Source organism: Vidua macroura, chromosome 1, assembly GCF_024509145.1.
Source record: "Vidua macroura isolate BioBank_ID:100142 chromosome 1, ASM2450914v1, whole genome shotgun sequence".
Taxonomy (NCBI): Eukaryota; Metazoa; Chordata; class Aves; order Passeriformes; family Viduidae; genus Vidua; species Vidua macroura.
The window spans coordinates 152,887,250-152,911,718 of record NC_071571.1 but is presented as its reverse complement, the minus strand read 5'-3'; the positions used below and the strand labels follow the sequence as shown (position 1 = coordinate 152,911,718).

The following is a 24,469-nucleotide window of genomic DNA, read 5'->3' as shown; positions in this document are numbered from 1 at the left end:
AGGTGGAGAAACAACCAAGGCCAGGAGAAGGAAAAACCGGCTCCTCCTTTTCTGTCCAGAATGGTAAACAATTCTAGAATTTTGGCTTAGTTTGTGGATCAGGCTCTTGCACACTGTGTGGAAGAGCCATTTTTGGGACAACAGTCATAGGAGAAATGCTGTAGCCATATGATCACTGGGAGATGAGGACAGATGGACCAACCAGGCAGGGATGAAGACAGGAGAAATAGGAGACAACTGGACCAGGCTGGGGTGGGGACAGGAGAAATGGGGACAGCTGGGCCAGGCTGGGATGGGGACAGGAGAAATGGGGACAGCTAGGCCAGGCTGGGATGGGGACAGGAGAAATGGGGACAACTGGACCAGGCTGGGATGGGGACAGGAGAAATAGGGACAGCTGGACCACGCTGGGTTGGGGACAGGAGATGGCTGGATGAGGTTGTGGAAGGAAGAGGCTGGGGACGAGAAGAGCCACGGTGGCCCAGGCTGAGGACAGGGGCTAGGGACAGCTGGTCCAGACTAAGATGGGAACAGGGGACAGGGTCTGGTGACAGCTGGACCAGGCTGAGATGGGAACAGGGGACAACCGGGCTACTACCCCAGGCCGGGGACAGCCAGGCCGTGCTGGGTTAGGCCCAGGCCCAGGCCCAGTTTAGGCCGCGCTGTCCCGTCCCCGTTGCCCGGCAACGGTCGCGGGTGTCACGTGACCGTCGAGGAGCGCTCACGTGGGTCCGTTGGCGGCGCCGGTTGATGACGTCACAGCGCCGCGAGGCCGTGCGGGAGCGCTGCAGGAATGGAGGAACGGGAGCGGCTGTGCCGGGAGATCCGAGTGCTCCAGGGTGCGGGAATTGCGCGGGAATCGGGAAAATCGGGAATGGGAGCGGCTGTGCCGGGAGACCCGAGTGCTCCAGGGTGCGGGAATTGCGGGGAATCGGGAAAATCGGGAATGGGAGCGGCTGTGCCGGGAGATCCGAGTGCTCCAGGGTGTGGAAATTGGTTGGAATCGGGAATGGGAGAAGCTGTGCCGGGAATTCCGAGTGGTCCAGGGTGCGGGAATTTGGGAAGAATCGGGAAAATCGGGAATGGGAGCGGCTGTGGCGGGAGATCCGAGTGCTCCAGGGTGTGAAGGGATTGGGGAGACACCGGGAAACGAGGGGACACCCAGGGAAAAAAAAGGGAGGGAGGGACGAGGAAAAAAATCTGGGGTTGGGAAGCAGGGAGTGGCTGGGAGCAATGTGAGAGGACCTGGAGGAGGGATCAGGGGAAATGTGGGCATTTTGGGGGGGCGGCGCGGTGTTTTAAGGGAATTTTGGGAATCTGCGGTGGGACAGGGACAGGTTGTGACGGGATCTGGGGGGTTTTGGTGGGGGTGGGACGTTGGATTTTAGGGTGGGACTGGGGGGAGTGTGAGAGGGATGGGGATGAAGAAGATCCCAGAGTGCTGGCAGAAGGAAGGAAAAGGGGAGAAGAGAGGATTCAGGAGTTTTGGGAGAGGAGGGAAGTGATCCAGGGAGTGCTGGGAAAAGGTGGAAAGGGAAAAGACCCAGGAAAGCCCAGTGGGCCAAGGCAGGGAGGGAACAGAGCCCGTGGAGTGCTGCAGGATTTTGGGGTCCCCACACCAGGGAATTCCCACAGTGCTGCTCTTGGCAGGATCTGGAATTGTCCTGGCTTTGGGAAGGGGCTTTTCCCTGTCCCACAGCCCCGGGCTGGGAGCACAGAGGTGGGATGTGTATCCATGTGCCCTTCCCAAGCTCTGGAAAGCACCAGAGCTTCTTTTAGCACCAAATCCCTCTATTTTTGTCCTTCAAAGTAAATTTTCCTCGTTAGTGAGGCCACAACCTCCGCTCAAGACTTGGGATTTGCCTCTCCAGGAGCTCCTACGTGGCGGAATGATGAGAGGGAGGAAAACAATCCTTGCTTTTCCATGAGGAATGTGCTGACTCGGCTCTCCTGGCAGCACCGTGACCCCAGTGAAGGAAAAACTCTGCCTGAAACACCGGGCTCCAAATTCCTTAGAGAATCAGTCATGGGAAAGGTTTTCTAAACACTGAGGCTGGACAAGGGCAGAAATTCCCGAATTAACAGGGATTTTGGCTTCCAGAGGGACACAACAGCAAAGCCTTGGAGTGTCCTTGTTGCTGCTTTGAAAAGAAGCAAGGAAGGGAATTTGGAAGGGTCTGGAGCACCAGGAGCAGCTGAGGGAGATGGGGGACTCATCCTGGAGGAAAGGAGGCTCAGGGGGAACCTTCTGGCTCCCTAAAATTCCCTGACAGGAGGGTGGAGTTCAGGTGGGATCAGGATCTGCCAGGACATGGGGAATGGCTTCCCACGGCCAGAGGGCAGGGGTAGATGGGATATTAGGAAGGAATTCTTCCCTGTGAGGGGTGTGAGGGGCTGGGATGGAATTCCCAGAGAAGCTGTGGCTGCTCCTGGATCCCTGGAAGTGTCTGAGGCCAAACTAGATGGGGCTTGGAGCAACCTGTGGAATCCAGGAATATGGCAGGGAAGTGGAACCGGCTGTTCTTGAAGGTCCCTTCCAACCCAGACCATTCCTGCATGCTGTGATTCCATGACTTCTCCTTCCACCCTGGCTCATCCGAAACCCGAGTGATGATGGAATTCCAGCGCAAGGAAGAGCAGCTCTCTGTTGCTCTCGGATTCCCACGGGATCAGGGAATGAATGCTCTGTCTTCTCTCCCTCAGGTCTCATAAACAGCCACAGGAACATGCACGGGAATGTCCCACGTCCGGCGGCATCGGCTCCTCCGAGGTGGAACAACCCCCGCCAGCCCGGCTACGCCAGGAGAGGAGCCTTTTCCACCAGGTACCCCCAGCAGGCTCCCAGGAATTTCCACCCTCCATGCCAGACTCACTCCTGGAGGAAAAAATACTCCCTGGACAACCGGCTGCCGGGATCGGGCTATGACGTTGGAAGTGCTTCCAGCACTTCCCAGGGTTTTGGGAGCCTTGGGGACAGCCAGACTCCTGAGGCACCGGAATCGTCCCCGGAGAGACACGTGGACTTCACCACGGATGGGAACATCGTCGTGGATATCCAGGTGCCACAAAGGGCTGGCCAGGAAAATGTGGGTCCTTACGGCGAGTTTTCCGGGCAGGAAGTGGCGGTGGCTCCTTCGGCGGATGGAAATAGCCAGAAATCCCTTCTTCAGGAAAAAGAGAGAAGACCTTCCCTATCCATTTCCTTCAGTTCCACGTCGAGGACTGTGTGCCTGCCTGGCAGCGGAGCCGGGAGCTCCTTTTCCGCCTCTGGAAGCACCAGTGAAAGTGCCGTGGCGCTGAAGTCGGAGCCACAAAATCCTTTGGAATTTCCAGGTCAGGAGCCAGCCCAGCACTCGGTACAGATCAAGGCAGAGCCACTCTCTCCGGGGCAGCCGAGTGGTGAGGAAGTCCGGGATGCTTCCCTACATCCCAAACTCTTTGGGAATGCCGAGATGCTCTCTCGACCTGCTCAGGCTGGGGTGACTCCGGTGAAGAGCAGATTTCCCGTAATTCCCAAAGCTCCCGCTCTCCAAAAAGCTGCCTCAGCACCCATCTCCAGCAAATCTCAGAAATTCAGGAAAAACAACTACACCTGGGTGGCAAACCCTGGGAAAAGCTCTCGGATTGTGAAGAGGTGGGCGAGCCCTCGAGCCGAAAATTCCAAGAAGGGCACTGGGGGAGCGGACAAAGGTGCTAAAATCTCCCCCAAGGCGGATTTGGGAACGAAGATAAAGAAATTGGGATTGCAATCCAAGCTGGGGGTTTCTCCCAGTAAATATAAGTGGAAAGCCTCCAGCTTGCAGACTTTGCCTTCCACTTCCAAGTCAGCATTCCAGTGGAGATCCGAGGACCAGAAGAAGGCTCCAGCCCCAAATACCTCTCGAATCGTCTCTGTCCCACCGGCTCCGGGTGCGGCATCCGTTGTTCCCGGTGGGATGAAATCCTTTGGAGAGGCTGCCCTGTCCAGTTACAAAGTGAAAAGTCGGACAAAAATCATCAAGAGGAAAGGGAATGTGGGGTAAGTTGATCATTTGGATTTTGTGTCTGTGGGTTTCATGTCAGGTTGTGGCTGCGGGGGAAATTCCAGTGAGGGTTGTTGTGTGCTGGAGGATTTATGGAATCATGGGATGGTTTGGGTTGGAAGACCTTAAAAATCATGGAATTCCACACCCTTGCTATAAACAGGGACACCTTCCACTATCCCAGGTTGCTCCAAGCCCTGTCCAACCTGGCCTTGGACACTTCAGGGATGGGGCAGCCACAGCTTCTCTGGGAATTTCATTCCAGGGCCCCAGCACCCTCACAGGGAGGAATTCCTTCCCAATATCCCATCTATCCCTGCCCTCTGGCAGTGGGAAGCCATTCCCTGTGTCCTGTCCCTTCATCCCTTGTCCCAAATCCCTCTCCAACTCTTCTGGAGCCCCTTTAGGCCTTGAAAGGGTCTCTGAGGTCTCCCTGGATCCTTCTCTTCTCCAGGTTGAACACCCCCAGCTCTCCCAGCCTGGCTCCAGAGCAGAGGGCCTCCAGCCCTTGGAGCATCTCCGTGGCCTCGTCTGGATTTGCTCCAGCAGTTCCATGTCCTCCTGATGCTGGGTGATCCAGAGCTGGATCCTGTGAATCTCTGTGGTCACCGACACTTTCCCACTCAGCAAAGGAAGCTGCATTTTCCTTGATTTAATTTCAAATTCTCATAATTGTTGTGTTGATTCCTGCTTCTGTTTCCCACATCCCTTCAGTGCATCCCAGCAGGTTTCCATCCTTGCCTTGCCCTCCTGCTTTGCCTGGAAAGCTATCAGTGGGTGGATTGTGCTGGGAAAATCACTCTGGAGCAGACTGGAGAAGTTGGGAATGTTTGGGATTTTTTGGCAGTTCAGGGAGACCTCCCACACCTTGGTAAATTCCAGCAGAGCCAGGGAAGGGATCATCCCCCTGTGCTGGGCACTGCTGAGGCTCCTCAGACCCTGGAGGGAGGATATTGAGGATCTGGAGCATGTCCAGAGTTGGGAATGGAGCTGGGGAAGGGTCTGGAGCACCAGGAGCAGCTGAAGGAACTGGGAGAGCTCAGCCTGGAGAAAAGGAGACTGAGGGGGGACCTTCTGTCTCCCTAAATTCCCTGACAGGTGGGTGAAGTCAGGAAGGATCAGGATCTCCCAGGGAACAAGGGACAGGGTGTGAGCAAACAGCCTCAAACTGCTCCGGGGGAGGTTTAGTTTGGATATTGGGAACATTCCTTTGTGCAAAGGGTGGTCAGGCATTGGGAATCCCCATCCCTGGAGGGGTTTAAGATCCCTGTGGATGTGGAACTTGGGGATATGGTCAGTGGTGGCCTTGCTGGGAAATTTCACTGCTGGGAAATGCTTGGACTTGACGATCTCAGAGATCCTTTCCAGCCTAAACCATTCCATGATCCCATGACTCAATCCCTCACATCTGTTGAGCAGAAGGGAGTGAGTAAGTTTGGCTGTCAAACACCTCATTCTCCATCTGTTCCTTGCCAGGAATTCCTCAGATTTGCCCGTTTCCTTGGAATTTTCTCTTCAGAGCTTCTCCTCCCCCCTCAGCCAGAGGAGAATCCTGGTGGGATTTGACTCCTCTTGGAGCGCTGGAGAAGGACACCAGGAGTGTTTTGGCCGCTTCCCTGCTCCCTCCTAACCGTGTGACGTTCCCTTTCCCAGTTCCCCCACGGATAAGAAGAACATCTCCCCCACCACAGCTCTGAAGAGCCGCTTCCACCTCCGGAGGAGAAATTCCACGCGGGGAAAATCTTCGGTGACGGCGAAACGCTCCTCGCCCCGGGGCCTGGTGCAGATTTCCAAGCACCGGCTCTGTCGGATGCCGGCGACCAGGACACAGGTGGCCACCAAGGAAGGTAGGATCAAGCATTCCAAGGGCTCACTGGACTCGGTGGAGTGATTCCAAGGGTTCTTGGCTTTGGGAATGTGCTGCTGAGTCCTCCTGGAGGTGTTGTTGGTCCTGGAGCAAACACTTAGGAGAAGTTTGACTCCATGTCCGTGTTGTCCTTTTGGCGTCTCCACAAAAAAAATCTGTTTCTTGCTTTTCCTGGGGTTTCCCTGGATTTTCAGGAAGGTTTTCCAAGAAGGAAGAGTTTGGCAGAGGCATGAATACACAAATCTCTCACCTGTATCCCAGTGTGCTGTCCAGTTTTGGATCTAATTTGCTTAAAACACCAGTAATAGTGGAATACTGAATCCATCGTGTTTGGGAACAGGGAATTTGCATCCATATCCTGCTGCCTTGGAGCAGAGCTTAGAGCTCAGAGCTTAGTGTCTGGAATGTTGTTGGGATGTTGCTGGCTCTAAGTCTGGTTCTTCTGTTCCCTAGGGATATTTTTATGGATAAAAGGCTTCCCCTGCCCGGGATTCAGTTGTTTCAGGTGGATATGAGGCACATTTTTCCTGTGGCCCCATGAAATTCCCTGTGGGAATTGCGGGAGCTGGGAGAGGGGTTTGGATCAGATGTAGCTGGGATTTGTCTCCAGTTATATTTTGGGATTATTTGGTGTTCAAACAGCTCCATTGAGATGTTGTTGAATTTTCCTGGATCAGGGGTTTTGGACAAGGGATGGAGGGACAGGACACAGGGAATGGCTTCCCACTGCCATTCCAATGGGCAGGGTTAGATGGGAAATTGGAAAGGAATTCTTCCCTGGGAGGGTGGTAAGGCCCTGAATGGAATTCCCAGAGAAGCTGTGGCTGTCCCTGGATCCCTGGAAGTGACCATGGCCAGCTGGGATGGAGCTTGGAGCAGCCTTGGGTAGTGGAAGGTGTCCCTGTTCATAGCAGGGGTGTGGAATTCCATGATCTTTGAGCTCTTCCAAGCCAAATCATTCCATGATTCCATGAAAAGACAGAAAGCTCTGGAGACACGGAGCAATTTGGGATTGCCACAGCATTTTAACCTCGGAGGGAATTGAGGCAGTGATGCTTCCAGGGATATCAGCGTGTTTGGAATCCCAGTTCCTTGATTGAAGGGAATGTTCACACACTGAAAAAAATCTTATCTTGATTTTAAATGGATAAGAATGAGAAAATAAAGCAGGAATGCGGTTTTGCTCCAGGCTTTGGGAAATTGGCAAATAAAAAAGGTTGGAGAATGGAAGAAAAAAAAGGGAATAGGTCTGGAAGTGACCTTGGGAGAGCAGGGAGTTCATTCCCCCCTCCAAAAGTGGATCCAGTTATCCAGCTGTTCCTGGCAGATGCTTCTCTGTGTGGCACCTTCTCGTTTGAAGAGAAATTCAGGAAGGGCCTGGATTGCCTTGAAATTCCCTCCGTGAATTTTGGATTTGCTCCCTTTGATTAAAATTGACTTTCTGGATTTGAATCCTTTTGTACTTCAAGATTTTTCTTGGGAGAGCTTCAATCCCAGACAGAGGATTTGCAGCTTTGTGTGTTGGAATATTCTTAAACTTTGGGTTTGGAAAGCTGTGGAATTATTCCAGGGCTGTTCCTCTGTGTGTGCTCCAGGACTCCTGTGGGGCTTTCCCACCCCAGATTTAGTAGGAAAAGATTATTGGGTGGTGGATGGGGCAGGGATATTCCCAAGTCTGGGAGGTCCTGGATGCTCACAGGGATTGGGACAACTCCCATGTTCCCTGTAAGTGTATAATTATGGATGTGGTGCCAGTGTCTTCTGGTTCCACAGGGAGCTGGGAATAAGTGAAGTCTTGTGGATTCAATTCCTGGCTCCCAGGTTATTCAAGAGGTTTTGGGAAGGTTGTTTTGGTTTCTTTTGGGGCAACGTGTGGATATTAATCCCAGCAAAAATATTGTGGATATTAATCACCACAAAGTGGTGGAATTTCCAGTCTTTTCCATTTCTCCTTGGACAGGTGTGAGGGAAGTAGATGGTGTTACTGGGATACACTGGGAGCAGAGTGGGGCAGGAATGGAGCAGGGAGATGGATCCATTTCTGGAGGGAAAGACAGAGGGGAGGAATGCTCCCAACTTCCTGCACGGCAGCGTGGCTGGAAAAGCTGGATCAGTCCCTCCCATCCCCATGGATGTGGGGCCTGTGGTGACACAGCCTGGCTGGTGTCCTGTTTGTCCTGTTCCACGGGATTTTGGGACCTGTGACACAGCTCTGTGGGCTGGATAAAGACATTGCTCCTGCTTTTCCCAAGTGCTGGTCTGTCTCCTGACTTTCCAAGTCCCTTCTTGGTCCCAAATGGATCTGTTTGGTGTCATTGGTAGGGAAGCTCTTCCAGAAATTGCTGAGTCTTGAAATGGGATTGGTGTTTTCCAATGCTCTGTCCACTTCCTTCTGTGGGAATTGCTTTTATTTAGGGATCAGGGAGCCAATGGGAAAGTGGCAGATTGGTAGGAATTTTCTTGGCATTACTTGGGCTGTTCCATGAGAGATCCACCTGCAGCTCTTATCGATTAATTCCGAAATACTTGATTAAGTGAGATGTTTAATAACAGTTCAGATATTGGAGTGTGTCCCAAATGGAAGTTTTTCCAATGGGATGGTGGAGTAGGGAGAAAGTTCCAGGTCAGGCTGCCTTCCTCACCTCTGGGATCCTCAGGGATGTGATGGGAGAGGGATAAAAGATGGTGGTTGTTTCTCTCCTTATCCAGGGAAAAGCTGGAGGACCAACAAGGACCATCAGGGTCTCAGGTCCCACTGTGTTGGATAAAATCATGGAATGGTTTGGGTAGGAAGGGACCTTGGAGATCAAGGAATTCCAATCCCCTGCCATGGGCAGGGACACTTGCCACTGTCCCAGGTTGCTCCAAGCTCCATCCAAGCTGGCCTTGGACACTTCCAGGGATAGGGCAGCCACAGCTTCTCTGGGAGTTCTGTTCCAGCACATTCCCAATGTCACAGGGAGGAATTCCTTCCCAAATCCCATCTATCCCTGCCCTTTGGCAGTGGGGAGCTATTCCCTGTCTCCTGTCCCTCCATCCCTTATCCCAAATCCCTCTCCAGCTCTCCTGGGGCTCTGAGGTCTCCCTGGATCCTTCCCTTCTCCAGGCTGGACATTCCCAGCTCTCCCAGCCAGTCTAAATGCCAAATGAGCTTTTTGTCCATGTCCTGTCCCATCACCTTGGGAATCCTTTATCCACTTTCTCCAAACTGAAGATGGAATATTCCCAAAAGTTCAGGGATGGCATCTTTTTCTCAGCAGTTTTGAGGGAAAATGCCAACTTCTAAGTGAGGTTTGTGTGATCCAGGTATGATAACAGTGGGATATTCCTGGTTTTCCCATCCTAAAAGTCTCATGCTAGAAGATATGGGAGTCCCATGCTTTCCCAACAGCTTTTTCCTATCTTTATCTGGGATTTCTTGCAGGATGAAGCTTATTCCTAGCCTATTTTTTGATGACAGACAAATGAGTTCTGGTAGTTGGGAACTTTTCCCCACCATTCCTTGGCTCATCCTGCTTGGGCATCCAAGCCATTATTTCTTCTTCCCAGGATTTTTCCCTTGGAAAAAACTAGGAATAAGTGCTTCAAAGGAAGATTTCTTGATTTTTTTTCTAATTCATTTTGATGTCAGAGATGTGGCAAATGTATGGACGAGGAGAATGAGAGTGACGACTGCATGGTACATGTGGGAAAATTGGGATTTTTGCAGGAGAATCGGGGGCTTTTCCAGGAGAATTGGGGATTTTGGGAAGAGCACACAGCCCTGCAGAGGGCACTCGTGCCTCTCCCATCTCCTCAGTCCACCTTTTTCTGGTTATTGATGGCCTAATTTCGTCTTTATGTGAAAGAAAGCAGATCTGGAGTAATTTGCAGCAATAACCTGCTAATGCCGGGCCAGTATCAAAATTCCCATGTTCATTCCCGGTGGCAGATAAAACACTAATATATAATTATCCTTGCAAATTGGATTGTTTTAAATAACCAAAAGGCTACGGCCGGGGAGAAAACCATCCCATTTCCCTGGAGTTCCTATTGCGGGGTAATTGCTGCGTTCAATCAATTTCCTTGGCATTAGAAATTCCATCACAATCAACATTAAGCTTTATTCATTGTGATGGCAAAGAGCCGGATCATTTCTCCTCTTTTCCTTAACTGGCAAAATTAATCAGGGAAAAGATTTTAAACATTTACCCGTGCGAAAGAGGTCAGCTCTGCCACTATATTGCTCAGCAGATAAGGGGGCTAATAAAAAGAAAATTGAATTACTAATGATCGCCAGGAACAGAGTATATAAAACCTGGCAATCGCCCGGTGCAGGAAAAAAAGGGAATCAATTTTCTCCGGACAAGGTGCGCTCGTTTTTTATTTTGGCTCATATTATCAGCAATTTAATTGGAGAGAGCATAAACAGGAGGAAACAGTTAGGGAATAATGAGGCTGGAGGTGTAAAATCCTGCAGGATAGATGCTGGACACAATTTATTTGGCACAACAGATAATCACTTTAATTGAATCCAAAAGTGCAGCGTTCAGCAGCGCCGGCTCTGCGCCTCGCCCGGGGGGATCATGGAATATTACAAAGAGGCTCCTCCGTGTCTTTTCCACCTCTGTAATGTCCCCTTCCAGGCAGGACTGCTCCGGGATTGCTTCGGCATGGTCACAGCTGGCTGGAAGCAGGAGATGGAGAAAGCAGGAGGGAGATTCTCCAGGGACTTTTCTTTATTTATGTTGCGTTTGTTCCTTAAATAATTTGGTGCTTGCCGGGTTGGGTGGTTCCGGTCGTGTCCTGCTTGAGGTGAACTTGGAATCATGGAATGGTTTGGGCTGTGGGGGGGACCTCAAGGATCAACTTATTTTGCTGTGTCCCGAGTTCAAAGCCCGGCTCCCTTTTCCTGCTGTGACTTCCAGGTCTGGGTATTAAAGGAACTTCTTAAGAACTTTGGGATTTTTTCCTGGGAGAGGTGGGTGGTTCATCGTGGAATTTAGATCCCAGAATGGTTTGGGTTGGAAGGGACCTTGAAGATCATCCAATTCCACCCTTTTGCCATAGACAGGGACACCTTCCACGGTCCCAGGTTGTTCCAAGCCTCACCCAACCTGGCCTTAGACACTTCAAGGTATCCAGGGGCAGCCATAGCTTCTCTGGGAATTCCATTCCAGGGCCTCAGCACCCTCCCAGGGAAGAATTTCTTCCCAATTTCCCACTAAACCTTTCCTCCTTCAGCTTAAGTAGATGGTGAATTGTTGCAATTTTTCCAATTCCTCATCTGTGGCTGTGCAACTCCATGGCCAGAGGAGGAGAAATTTGGGAGCACGTCCTTGTCGGATCCACTACATCCAACCTGGATTTGTATTGCTTCCCTTGAAAATATTCCTTCCCTGCTTATCTTCCCCTTTCTGCTCCAAACTGAGATAAGCCAGTGGTTTGTGTTATCAGCTTCCTGCTTTTCCTGTGCTGCCACCCCACTGTTGAAACTGCCGAACAGAAGGAATCCTGTTTACGTTCCCATCTTCCTAAAGAGAAATTCCGTAGGATTCTGAAATCTTGTTTCACTCTGCGTCTGCAGAAGCTTCTCCAACTCTTTACTACCAGAATCACCCTCCAAAAAATTCCCTAAACCCTCATTTTTCTCCTCCTCGCTCCACAGGATGTGACATGAGGGGGTTGGGATGGGCAAGGAGTGTTTGCTTGGAAAAACGCTGGAGGCAAAAGTGGCAGGAGCTGCTTTGCATTACTCGGGCGAGTAAAGGGGGTGTAAATGGTGAGGAGCAAGTTATGGGTGGCATCCGAATGCTCAGCTGCTGATAATTTTATTGACACCGGGTGTTTGGATCCCTCTGGCAGCTCTGAAAATCTCAGCCCTGGGTTTTATACCCTCTCCTATTTTTTTTTCTTGATGTTTCCAGCGGGTTGATTCCCAGTGGGACAGCAACTGAGAGAATTTTGGAGTTTTTTTTCCCTTGTTTGGTGTTTTATTTTATATTTATTTTATTTTTCTTCCGAGTTGCGTGAGGTTTTGCTGCTCTTCGAGGTGACGCCTCCGATCGCGTTACGGCTGAGTTAAGCTCTTGATCCCTTCCCTCAGGGAAGCCCTTGGATCACACACAGAACTCCTCGGAGTTCATCACATCTTTTTCTTTGCTCCATCATTTCCCGAGTTCCTTCCAGCTGATCCAAAACTCCTGTTTTCCCGAGTTCCTTCCAGCTGATCCAAACCCTTCCAAGGTCGCCGCTCTCTGTCGTTCCTCTGTCCCACCTAAGTTTGACCTTGCTTGGAAATCATTCCATTGCCAGCTCTCTCTTCCCTTTGGCTCTTTCCCCTTGTCCTTGGGAGACAGGGGTGGAGCGTGGCTGGCGAGGTGGCTCCTCACTCCTTCAGGAATTGGGAAAAGTTCACATTCTTGGCTCTTTGCCGGGCCCGGTTACGTCAGTGGTCGTAAGTAACGGTTTTGGGTTTCCGCCTTGACTTGGCATTTCCAGGTGACTCGTCCCGAGCTGCAAGAGGAGCTGCAGGCATGGAGCCAGGATTGGGAATTCTCTTTGCAGAGCCCTCTTTTAAAAATAACAGCCTGCTGGGAGCGAGGGGATGGGCCTTGCTCAAGGAATTGTTCCCGTGTAGATGTTGGATTTGGGATCGGGGAAATTGGTGACTGTGACAGAGGGAACATCCAGAGGGAAATGGGGATCCTGAAAGTGACAATTCCTGGGTGTCTCTTTCCCCATGGAATTTGACCTGCACACTCAATTTGTTGTGGAAGCTGCATCTCTGGAAGTATTCCAGGCCAGGTTGGATGGGACTTGGAGCAGCCTGGTCCAGTGGAATGTGTCCCACGGAAGGAGATGACCTTGAAGGTCCCTTCCCACCCAAACCATTCCATGTTTTAGTGAAAGTCACCTCTCAATCCCTGTTTTAGGTAGTTTTACCTCAATATTTTTATCTCAGTCCCTATTTTAGACCCTCTCCTGTGCAGCTCCAGCTCTGTTGGATTGGGAAATTCCATTGGTAGCCAGGAGCTCTGTGGGGAATAGTCTATTTATACACTAATAGGAAAAATATTTGACTTTGGGGATGGATGAGATCCTTCCATTGGCTCTGACCCTTGATATTTCCAGGTCTGTGGGGGGCTTTGTGTAAGACTCCAAACCTTTCAGGGACGGCACGGTGTGGAACTAAAATAGACAGGGGAAAAAAAAACGGAGGGGAAAAAAAAAGGGAAACAGAGCAATAGGTCCTGAACTCCTTGTTTGGCCTCCTGGGGCTTGCCTGGCCCTTAAATATTTCCAGGGATAGAGCATCCACAAATTCTCTGGGCAGCCAGAACCTCACCACCCTCACAGGGAAGAATTTCTACCCAATATCCCATCTGAACTTACTCCCAGTTTGAAGCAAATCCCCCCTATCCTGTCAACTCTGTGATCTTGGAAACAGATCTTTATCTTGGAAATAGGTATTTATTTGTCCATGGAATGCTTTGGCCTGGAAGGGACCTCTAGGAGTCTCCTAATCCAACCAAAAATGAAGCTTTTAAACCAGTTTTGGACCTGCTGCTTGGAATTGGGCGGAATTTCAGTGCTGATCCCTCTTATCCCTCTGCTTGTCTTCCCTTGGGCTCCTAAATAAAAATAAGGAAAATAAAAATGGTTCAAGGTTCTTATAAAAAAACATAACCTGAAAAGTGACAATGAGTCCCTTTTCCCTGGTTCTTTTTTCCTTCCTTTTGCTATTTTCTTGCACTTAATAAACTGTCTGATGGCATTCCCAGCATGGTCACAGTTGGAATTACTGATGCCGGCGTGGATGATCGGAGTATCTTCCACTGCTCTGTCAGGATTCCCAAAATCCCGCCCTGGCAGATGCTCAATTCCCCGTAAAACCTGTGTAGGTTTCTCTGTTCTGCTTTCTGCTTCCAGTTCTTTCCCAAATCCCGGTTTACACCCTTAGTTTTTAAATTTTCTCGTGGAAATCTTCCCATTTGATTTTCCTTGTAACGACTTGGAAGCGTCGGAGGGAAATTCCTCTCCCTGGCTGCTGAGCCGAGTTAAGCCGTTCATTCCAGGACTTGCTGGGTCGCTCCGTGTGCTCTACAAAGCCCTGGAAACGAGCAAAACCCCTTGGAATATGGAACAGATGCCAGAGTGCACCTGGAATAAGGGATTTGTGGACTCGGCAGCATCTCCTGAGCCCTACAAAACTCTGCTGTTCCAGCAGCTTTGCCGGAGTTTCTGCTTCAGCCTGAGGGGTGGGGAAATGCCTTGACTTCGCTTGTCAATGGGAATTTTGCTGTCATCCCTCAGGAAATCTGAGTTCAAGGAACGTTTCCTCCTCCCCTGTGCCTCTGGATAATCCCCATGCGTGCGGTTTTCGGGGTGCTGTTTCTATTTTGGATTGTTTGGAGCGGTGTCAAGTGGGGATTTTGTGGAGGTGTGGACGGGATCGGCTCCAAAGCTGATCCCACGTGTTATCAGCCCTTAAGCTGCCCTCCGGGGGGGCTCCGTTGGAAAAGGGCACGGGAATTCTTGGAGATTTAGTGTGGGCTGTAAAGTCTAGTGTTGGTTGCGATGGGGAACTCCGTGTTGTCCCTCACGGCACCGGCAAATGTCCTGGGACATCTTGTCCTTGGATGGGGCAGAGAGAGCCCAGGGAAGCCTGAGTTGGTGGGATGTGCCATCAAACTTTTTTTTTTTTCCCCATGGAATCACAGAATGGTTTGGGAAGGATCTTGAATATCATCCAGTTCCAATCCCCTGCCATGGGCAGGGACATCTTCCACTATCCCAGCCTCATCCAACCTGGGCTTGGATACTTACAGGGATAGGGCAACCACAGCTTCTCTGGGAATTCCTTTACAGGGCTTCCCCACTCTCCCAGAGAAGAATTCCTTCCCAATATCCCATCTATCCCTGCCCTCTGGCAGTGGGAAGCCATTCCCTGTGTCCTGTCCCTCCATCCCTTGTCCCAGGTCCCTCTCCAGCTCTCCCGGAGCCCCTTCAGGCACTGGAAGGGGCTCTGAGGTCACCCTGGAGCCTTCTCTTCTCTAGGCTGGACATTCCCACCTCTCCCAGCCTGGCTCCAGAGCAGAGGAGCTCCAGCCCTTGGAGCATCTCCATGGCCTCCTCTGGCTCTGTTCCAGCATCTCCACATCCTCCTGATGTTGGGTCCCAGAGCTGGATGCAGAATTCCAGGTGGGGTCTCACCTGAGTGGGGCAGAGGGGCAGAATTCCCCCTCTCCTGCTGCCCATGCTGTGGGATGAGCCCAGGATATGGGGTATTTCTGGGATGTGAGCACACATGGATGGGGCATGTCCAGTTTTTCATCCACCAAATCCCCCAAGTACTTCTCCTTGGAGCTGCTCCCAATCCATTTTTTATCCAGCTTTGGGGTGGGAAAATGTGCTTGAATCCCACGGCTCAGGTGGATCAGTGCCAAATGCTCCTTTTGGGATTAAAAAAGCAAGGAATCCTTTCCTTTTGAAGAAGAGCCCAACATGCCACCCAAATAATGTGGGTTCCTGGCTGGGTCGAGGTGTTTGCAGTGATTGGTGACCTTAATTTAGCAGTGATGACTTCCAAATGCTTTCCCTGTTACGAGGAATCAAGGAGTGGAGCCCTCCCTTATCAGGAAGCAAATCAAAAGGGAATTTGATGGGGTGAAACGAGTCCATCAGAGATCCCGCTCTGTTTTTAAAACAAGATTTACTCTGCTCTCTCCACATTAACTGGGGCATTTTACGGTGCTCCCCTTTCCGTGAGCTTCCGTGATCCATCATTTCCCGGCTCGCCTGCCGGAGTGGCTGTTAGATTTTACTACAGCAAACACTGTAAAAGGGCATTAGAGCAGTTAAATCTGGAGTCTTGCTTCCATAAGGAAAAAGAAAATGCTGAATTAGGCACCAGAAAAGGCAACCACAGCGATACTTTAATCTTGCATAAATTATCAGAAGAGTCAGAGGCGAGTGATTTTATGTATTGTTAGAGCTTTGCTAATTAATTATTCCAGAATAATTGATGTTTAGAAGCACCAAAGTTGGGTCCTCTCCTGGCTTAATGGACTTTCAATATGGCAGCTGGATTTTTATTTCTTTCTTAATTTTAACCCTCCCTTCCATGGGGTTAATGAAGTTGCTTTCCCAAATATGAAGAAGTCTAAATAATAATTAATCAAGGAAATATCGCTTCACAAGTTGTGGGTGTAAGTCAGTGGTGGTTTTGGAGACTTTCCTGACATCCAGGGGCAGCTGAGTCCCCAGTGGGAATATTTGAAGGATGAAATGCCCTAAAGAAATGGATAAATGTAAATAAGCTGAAGAAGAGCAGGGTTAGATGGGATATTGGGAAGGAATCATTTCCTGGGAGGGTGGTGAGGAGCTGGAATGGAATTCCCACAGAAGCTGTGGCTGCCCCATCCCTGGAAGTGTCCAAGGCCAGGTTAGATTTGGCTTGGAGCAACCTGGGATAGTGGAAGGTGTCCCTGCCCGTGGCACGGGGGTGGAACTGGATGGTCTTGAAGGTCCTTTCCAGCCCAAACCATTCCATGATTCCCTTTGACAGGAAAAGATGGCCTTCCTTGGATCTCTGGGATTGGAAAGACCTTCTCATCAATTTCTTCATCTCTTTCTGGAGAGTTTGGATTCACTGTTTCCAAAGGATTTCAGATCCCGGTAAACCCAGAACCCTGAGATGGGGTTTAGGAATCACAGAATTCCAGCTGGCATTAGCCCTCTTTGTGGCACTGGTGGGGCCATGGTGGTAACCAGTGGCTGCTTTGGGCCATCCCAGTTCGAGAAGGACACAAAGAGATGATCCCACTGGATTTTGGGATTACCTTGGGAATGTGACAAGGGATGGAGGGACAGGACACAGGGAATGGCTTCCCACTGCCAGAGGGTGGGGATAGATGGGATATTAGGAAGGAATTCTTCCTTGTGAGGGTGGTGAGGAGCTGGAATGGAATTCCCAGAGAAGCTGTAGCTGCCCCTGGATCCCTGGAAATGTCCAAGGCCGGGTTGGATGGGAATTTGAGCAATAGGGATAGTGGAAGTTGTCCGTGCCCATGGCAGGGAGTTGGATTGTGATGATCTTTGAGATCCTTTCCAACCCAAACCATTCCATGATTTCATGATCACGACCCTGCAGGGATCCTGCACCTTCCTGCTGCCTCTGGACATAGAGGAATCAGTGATAAAATCCACCCAGGCAGATTGGACTTCCCAGTTTCTTTCCAGAGCTTGGGAATCATCTGCTTGATTGGATATTGTAGCACATCCAGTTTTTTTGGGATCTTTTGGGGAAGATGGGGCCTGCAAAGGACAGGTGAGGACAGGGCATGAAGTGAACAAACACTTGTTGAGCTGAAGGGGTTTAGGAAAACAATGTTTAGGACATACAATGCCGGTAAAGCGATCCCTGCTCCTGAGCAATTCCAGCCCCCGGAGCAGGGGGATGCCCAGCCCCAGCGACTCTCCCACTGTCACCACTCTCCTTGTGGGGCCGGGCAGGGCGTGGGTGACAGACATTCCATGGCCTGGACACAACGTGGGGAAAGCAGCTTTGTGGAAAAGCATCCTGAACTTGATATCCTTGTTTATCTCTTCCCAGGCCCTGCCTGGCCCCTCGAGATAAACAGGTGCCAGTGCCTGCGATTCCCAACAGCCGCTCCGCTGCCGGAATAATTCCAAAAGGAGGTTGTGTTTACGTGGGGAGTTATTCCTGCATCCCTTCAGGGCTGGAGCATCCCTGTGGCAAATGGGCTGGGAGTGGACACAGACCCAGGACTTGGAGTTGCTCCAACCTGGCCTTGGACACTTCCAGGGATGGGGCAGCCGCAGCTTCTCTGGGAATCCTGTGCCAGGGCCTCACCACCCTCACAGAGAAGGATTTCTTCCCAATATCCCATCTAACGCTGCCCTCTGCCAGTGGGAAGCCATTCTCTTTGTTCTTGGCATTCTATCCATTATCCAAAGTCCCCGTCCAGCTCTCTTGGAGCTCCTTTAGGCACTGGAAGAGGCTCTGAGGTCTCCACAGAGTCTTCCCTTTTCTCCCAGCCTATCTCCAGCCTCTGGAGCAACTCCTTGGTTTTGTTTGCTTCCCTCACTTTCTGGACGCATCCAAGACATTCCAGCCCCTTGGCCTCATGGATAACTTAAACCTCAGGATCCCATGCCTGGACTTTTTTCCTGTATTTCCATTTTTCCACTCTCTCACTGCTTAGTGGGATCCCTGCTCCTTCTCCCTGCTCTGGCCCAACTCTCACATGCCTTGGCTTAGCACAGGGAATCCCCAGCTCCTCCTGGGTGCTCCCAGCATTGCTGTCATTCCCTGAGGGAGCACTGTGTCCCACTCCAGGGCTGTTTAGCGTCTCGACTTAGAGACATTCCTGAATGGAACATCCTTAATTCCCACACAGATGCTGCGGGAGCAGCGTCAAGCCCAGCAGTAAAACGTAGTAAAGAATTCCAGAGTGAAATCGAGATGGGAAACCTCTGCTGCTGCCAGGTCGGAAATCTCCAGCCTGGAGTTTCCCTGGACTTTTTAATGGAAGCAGGAGCTTGTTTTGTGTTGTCTCATGTCACGGGCTCTGAAGTGAAGCTGGGATCCGTTCTGGAATTCTGGGATCCGTTCTAGCCCCTCATAACAAGAAAGACATTGAGGGTTTGGAGCATATCCAGAGAAGGGAATGGAGCTGGGGAAGGGTCTGGAGCAACCAGGAGCAGCTGAGGGAGCTCAGCCTGGAGAAAAGGAGTCTCAGGTGGGACCTTTTCACTCTCCACAACTCCCTGAGGGTGGAATCAGGTGGGGATCAGGCTCTGCTTCCAGGGGATAAGGGACAGGACCACAGGAAACAGCCTCAAGTTGTGCCAGGGAAGCTTTAGTTGGGATATTGGGAAAATGTTTTTCATGGAAAGGGTTGTAAAGCATCGGAACGGGCTTCCTGGGGAAGTGGGGGAGTCACATCCCTGCAAGTGTCCAAAAATATGTGGATGTGGCACTTGAGGACAGGGATTAGTGGCGGGCTTGGTGGTGGTGCTGGGCTGGGGTTTGGACTCGATGATATTGGAGCTCTTTTCCAGCTTTCAGTTCCATGAATCCAGACTTTGCTCTGTGTTATTCCTCTTGCTCTCACTCTCTGCCTTGACCCTGTGCCTGACAGCAATGGTTGGGAATTTGGACATGGAATTTGATTTCTTTTTTGGAGTATCCCAGAATCACAGAATGGTGTGAACTGGGAGGGACCTTCAAGACCATCCAGTTCCACCCCCTGCCATGGGCAGCGACACCTTCCACTATCCCAGATTGCTTCAAGCCCCATCCAACCTGGTCTTGGACGCTTCCAGAGATCCAGGGGCAGCCACAGCTTCTCTGGGAATTCCATTCCAGCTCCTTAACACCCTCAAAGGGAAGAATTCCTTCCCAATATTCCATCTATCCCTCCCTGTGTCCTGTCCCTCCAGTCCTTATCCAAAGTCCCTCTCCAGTTCTCTTGGAGCCCCTTTAGGCACTGGAAGGAATAATTCAGATTTATTCCTGTTTTTTTTTCTTTTTTTAAAATTTCATTCCTTACCACATTCCCAGATATTTCTAGTAACACATGGTAGGAGACATCAATTCCAATTTTTTTTTTTTGCCGTGTTATTCCATCCCCACAATTCCCAGCCAGTTTTCCCTTTCAACTGAAAGGACATTTTCCTCTTTGTTGCATTTCCATTAATGGGTTCTCACCATGGACCCACTTCCCATTGCGTGTCAGTCGCTGCCTGTTCCCAAGGGCTCATTCCACACTAAGTGGTGTCGGAAAAGACTTTTCCTTTCCCATTCCATCTTCTTAAAACCCAATCCTGGACATCACAGTGGCCACTTTGGCTGTGCTGACACTTCCTTTGTCCTGTCCTCTCTTCCCAGGGATCTTAGTGCACATTCCAGGTTGCCTCATTCCCTAATGCTTTGCTTTTTCTCCTTTAAATATTCATAGGAGCAGAGTGGCCGAGTTATTTAATGGAGCAGCATTATCCTTGGAATTCAAAACAGGAGTGTGCTTGTTGTCAATATGTTTTAAAAACTTTTCCCGAATCTTGAATCCTGTAGGATTGAGGTATTTTCCCAATTTTAAAGTTTAAATGAATTCTGGACTTGATGGTTGTGGATGTGCTGTGTTGGGAGAAGGAGAAATTCCATAAACTTCCAGTTTCTCACTAGACAAGGATGTTTTATCCTATGAAAAGGGTCACTGACATTCCTGAGGGATTTTTAGTGGTTGGCTTTTCCTGTAAAACCTGGATAAGAAGTACTCAGAAGGAATTTAGAATCACAGAGTCATGGAATAGTTTGGATTGGAAGGGACCTTAAAGATCATGGAATTCCAACCCCTGCCATGGGCAGGGACACCTTCCACTATCCCAGGTTGATTTGAGCCCCATCCAGCCTGGAATCTGGGCTCGAGTCAGGATTTGCAGCACCAGATGCTCTTGGATATCCCGTGGATTACTGAAGAGTAAAATTAAGGAATGCCAGAGATTTTTCAGGGAATGTTTTTTTCCTTCCAGCTTTGCCAACCAGTCAGCTCCCAGTTCATTCAGGTCACTGGTGGGATGAGGGCTGGAAGTCTTGACTCTCCTGCTGCTTCAATATTCCATATATTTAGGAGATGGTTCCTGACACATGGCCTGGAGAGAATAATTGGATGTGGCAGCTGAGTGAAAAAGGCTGGATGGGATTTTTTCTTCCAGTCCATGTGAATGGATGGAGTTAGGGGTGATTTGTTTTATTTTTATTTATGGAAAAAATAAAGGGAAACAAAATGAATTCCCGCAAAACCACCAATAAAATCTTTTATGTTCAAATCAACTGGGATCAAATGGGGATTCAGCCAAGACAGTGGGAGACAGGAGGAATTTATTTTCCCAGTTCTGGAATTTCTGGTGGCCTAGAAAGGGGTTTTCCATTTGGAAATACTCTTAAATTGGAATGCAATCAATCCCTGGAATACCTGGGGAATGTCCTTCAAATCCAATTGGAGCTGATTAAAACCAAAGAGTCTTTACTGTTGCTGGACCTCCGTAACCTTGGGATAAATGATTTTACTGCTGTTCCTGGGTTTTCCTGCCAGGAAGAGGGGAGCAGATCTGGGAAAAAGAGATCGGTGAGATCTGGGGAAAAAACCTCAGGCAGATCCCAGTGCTGTGGGATCTGGGCAAAAATTTCCCCTTTTGGGAAGGAATCCTTCCCAGTGAGGGCGGGGAGGCCCTGGCTCAGGTTTCGCAGAGATGCTGTGGTTGTCCCATTTCTGGAAGTGTTCCAGGACAAGTTGGATGGGTCTTGGAGAAATCTAGGATAGTGGAAGGTGTTCCTGACCATGTCAGGGGGGTGGAACGGGATGAACTTTAAGGTCCCTTCCAGAGCATTCCAAGATTCTGTTCCCTGTGCTCTCAGTCCCTCCTGGGTGTGGCTGATGATCCCTTAGGCCCCCATTCCTGTAGGATCAGAGCGGTGTTGGGAAGATCAAGCAAAAGAAAATGGGGAGAAAATCAAAAGGGTTTGGAGATGGCAGATGGAAGTGGATGAGGACCAAAGAAATAATGGAATCATTGAGGTTGGAAAAGGCCTCTAAGATCATCGAGTCCAGCCATTAACCCAGCACCAGCCCATGTTCCAAGTTCCACATCCACACGTTTTTTTAACCCTTCCAGTATTTGTGATTCTACCACTGCCCTGGGAATGGCATGCTAGGGCTTGTCAGCTCTTTCCATGGAAAATTTTTTTCCCCTGATATCCAAGCTGGACCTCCACTGGTGCAATTTGAGGTCATTCCCTCCCATCCTTGTTCCCTGGGAGCAGATCCTAACTCCCACCTGGCTCCACCCTCCTGTCAGGGAATTGCAGAGTGAAAAGATCCTTCCAGAGCCTCCTTTTCTCCAGGCTGAGCCCCTTTCCCAGCTCCCTCAGCTGCTCCTGGTGCTCCAGACCCTTCCCAGCTCCATTCCCTTCTCTTGGACTCACTAACCTTAGAGGGCTTTTCCAACCGTATCAGTTCCTTGAAAAGGAAGGACTCAGGATCAGTGTTGGGAAGAGCTGGATCAGTGAGAAAGATGCTGAGGATATTTTGTGACCAGGATTTTAAGGAATGATAGGAAACCTGGAGTTGCCACCCAGGAAAAGCATCAAAGCCTGGCTTGTTTTTCCTCCCCTCCAGTTTTGTCCGAGTTTGGAAAGTTTATTTCTGAGGGAGAAGAGCAGAGCAGCTTTTTTTCCCAGCCTGGAGTGGTGTTAATTGGTTTTTGTTTGAAATATTTACGGGATGGGAACATCAAGGATGAGCTGCTCTCCCTCTAAGTGGCCTTGACAGGTGACATTCCCTGGCAGCTCCAAGTCCCCACAGTGCAATCGGGTGGATTTGAGAAGTGCTGACTCTCCAAATAAACCAGGTTTATGGATTGGCCTCAATCTTGTCCTAAGTCTTGTTTTCTTCTGGATTTCACGTGAATGTTTTGTGTGGACTGGTCGTAGTTTGGGATCTTTGGAAGTTTTTTTGTTCAGGTTGATTTGTCTAAAATACAGTGCTAAAATCACAGAATTTAGGGAAAGGTTTAATCTGGGAAGTCGGATCTGAGGATTGGTGGGATCTCACTATCCCAGCACAGGGAGAAGGTGTGGTTTTAGGGACTGGAATGTGTGTGGAATGTGGGATGGCCCTGGAAACAGGTGGGAAGTACCGGAGGACCACAGTGAGCCAAAGCTGCACCTGGAAATGTGGGAATCTTTTGGAAAAGGGTGTTAAAGGAGTCTGTGCTCTATTATTTATCTTTCTGGCCTTTTCCAGGCCAGGTTGGACAGGACTTGGAGCAACTTGGGATAGTGAAGGTGTCCCTACCCATGGCACAGGAGTTGGAATGTGATGGTCTTGGGGCTACCTCCCAACCCAAAACCATTCCATCATTCTGTGAATTTATTTTTTGTTTTCTGTGGAACATTTTCGTCCTGGAGTCTCCAAAGGTAGTGTGTCTCTTCTCCAAGGGAAGTGTGTCCCTTCTCCCAGAAATCTGAAAATTGAGAGGCTTGGCTGGAGGGATATCCTTGGAGCAAACTTTCCCTGTGTGTCCACCAGAGTATTTCTTTCCTGTGCTCTTGTGCTGCCCGTGTTGTTTCCAGCCCTGGGAAGCTGCTGTGTGTATCCAGCACGTTCCTCTGGAATGTGGTAACCCCATTCCTTGGGAATACAATTTGAGCTATGACATAATCCCTGGAGCAAGTGAGGAGCCATTAGCAGCTTCTTCCTTACGGCAGTTGGTGGAGCGGAGCTGTGCCTTGGGATTCTGCTCATTCCTGGGTATTTTCTCAGGCTCCAAACTCCGACAGGTGGCACCCGGGAATGACTGGGCAGGGAATTCTGTTTTAAATCATTCAGCACCTCGGAATGGCTTCCCCTGTTTGTCTGAATTATAGTGTTGACCTCCAGAATTCCTTATGAACATGCCCTTAATCGGCTCCGTGCAATGGGAGAATCCCCATCCGGAGCGTGACGTTACGTGTGTCCCATCTGCTATCCAAAGAATCCCATCTTGGGAAAGGGAAAATTGGGATAAATGAGAAGGAAAAGGAGCTTGAGGTGGTCCCAGCTTGGATTACAGCTGGGTCACAAGTGTTAGAAAACATTTACAGAGGAGATCCGGGACCATGTGGATGTGCTCCACGGATTCAGCGCGTTCCAGGGCCCATCTCTCAAGCTGACACGTCCCACAATCCCTCAAACCTGTTGGGATGTGGATGTGGTCCATGGGTGGGCATCTCCTCTCTCTGCCCACCTTTCCCTTTGAAAATTTGGGGTAAAAATTAAATAATTAGGGATGTTAGCAAGGGATCTTGGAGCACTTGATGGGAAGAGCTGTTGGCGTGGGAGTGGGAAAAAAAGGACTGGAAGAAGAAACGCTGGTGTTTCCCTTTTTAACTGGGAATTAGGGAACTATTGGATTGATGTGGCCAAAATGTTGCTTTTCCCAGCTGTCCCTGCTGCCAGCCAGTCTCTTTCCTGGGATTTTCTCTGAATTTCCATGTCTGGAAGCAAATACATGTTTGAATTCCATGAGAATCTGTGCTCAGTCCTTCATCATCCCATTCTTGTGGGATTTGTCGTTGCTTCTTCCACAGCTCCAGAGAAAAGGACAAAATGAGGTGGTGGTTTGGAAGTTTATCCCTAAAATTCTTGAATGTTGAGTCCTGAGAGAATGGGAATTGCATGTGGGAAGTAAAAAGCTTAAGGTGGAAGTCAAGGAAGAGAGAAAAATGAGATATCCACCTGTGGGATGTTCCTGGTGTCCAGGTCATGGAGCATCACTTGGAGCTGGCATGGAAAACAAGAGTTGGGAAGCAGCAGCATCTCCACAATTCTCCCTCCTTGCTATCTCCAGGAGCTCCTTCCACGGGTGAAACGAGAGGGAATGGATTAAAAATTCCATAATTAGCACAGCCAGGGCTCTGCTCCAGGCTGCAGCCGGCATTAATTAGTTATCCCAACAATTAGGGCATTGTTAGGAAAAATCAACTCATTCAAGCTCTTTGTTTTGGATTTGTTTGGCACCTCCTGGGATGGGA

At 49.9% G+C, this 24,469-nt stretch overlaps 1 protein-coding gene across 1 annotated transcript in view; it reads left to right on the top strand.

The window, feature by feature from the left end:
- Nucleotides 1-732: 732 nt before the first annotated feature.
- Nucleotides 733-24,469, top strand: part of ZC3H3 (zinc finger CCCH-type containing 3) — a 126,474-nt gene continuing 102,737 nt past the window's right edge. The window contains exons 1-3 of the mRNA XM_053976493.1: nt 733-839; nt 2,704-4,018; nt 5,676-5,869. Of these exons, the coding sequence (XP_053832468.1) occupies nt 794-839; nt 2,704-4,018; nt 5,676-5,869 (1,555 nt within the window). The 5' untranslated portion in view covers nt 733-793. The remainder of the gene's footprint in view (nt 840-2,703; nt 4,019-5,675; nt 5,870-24,469) is intronic.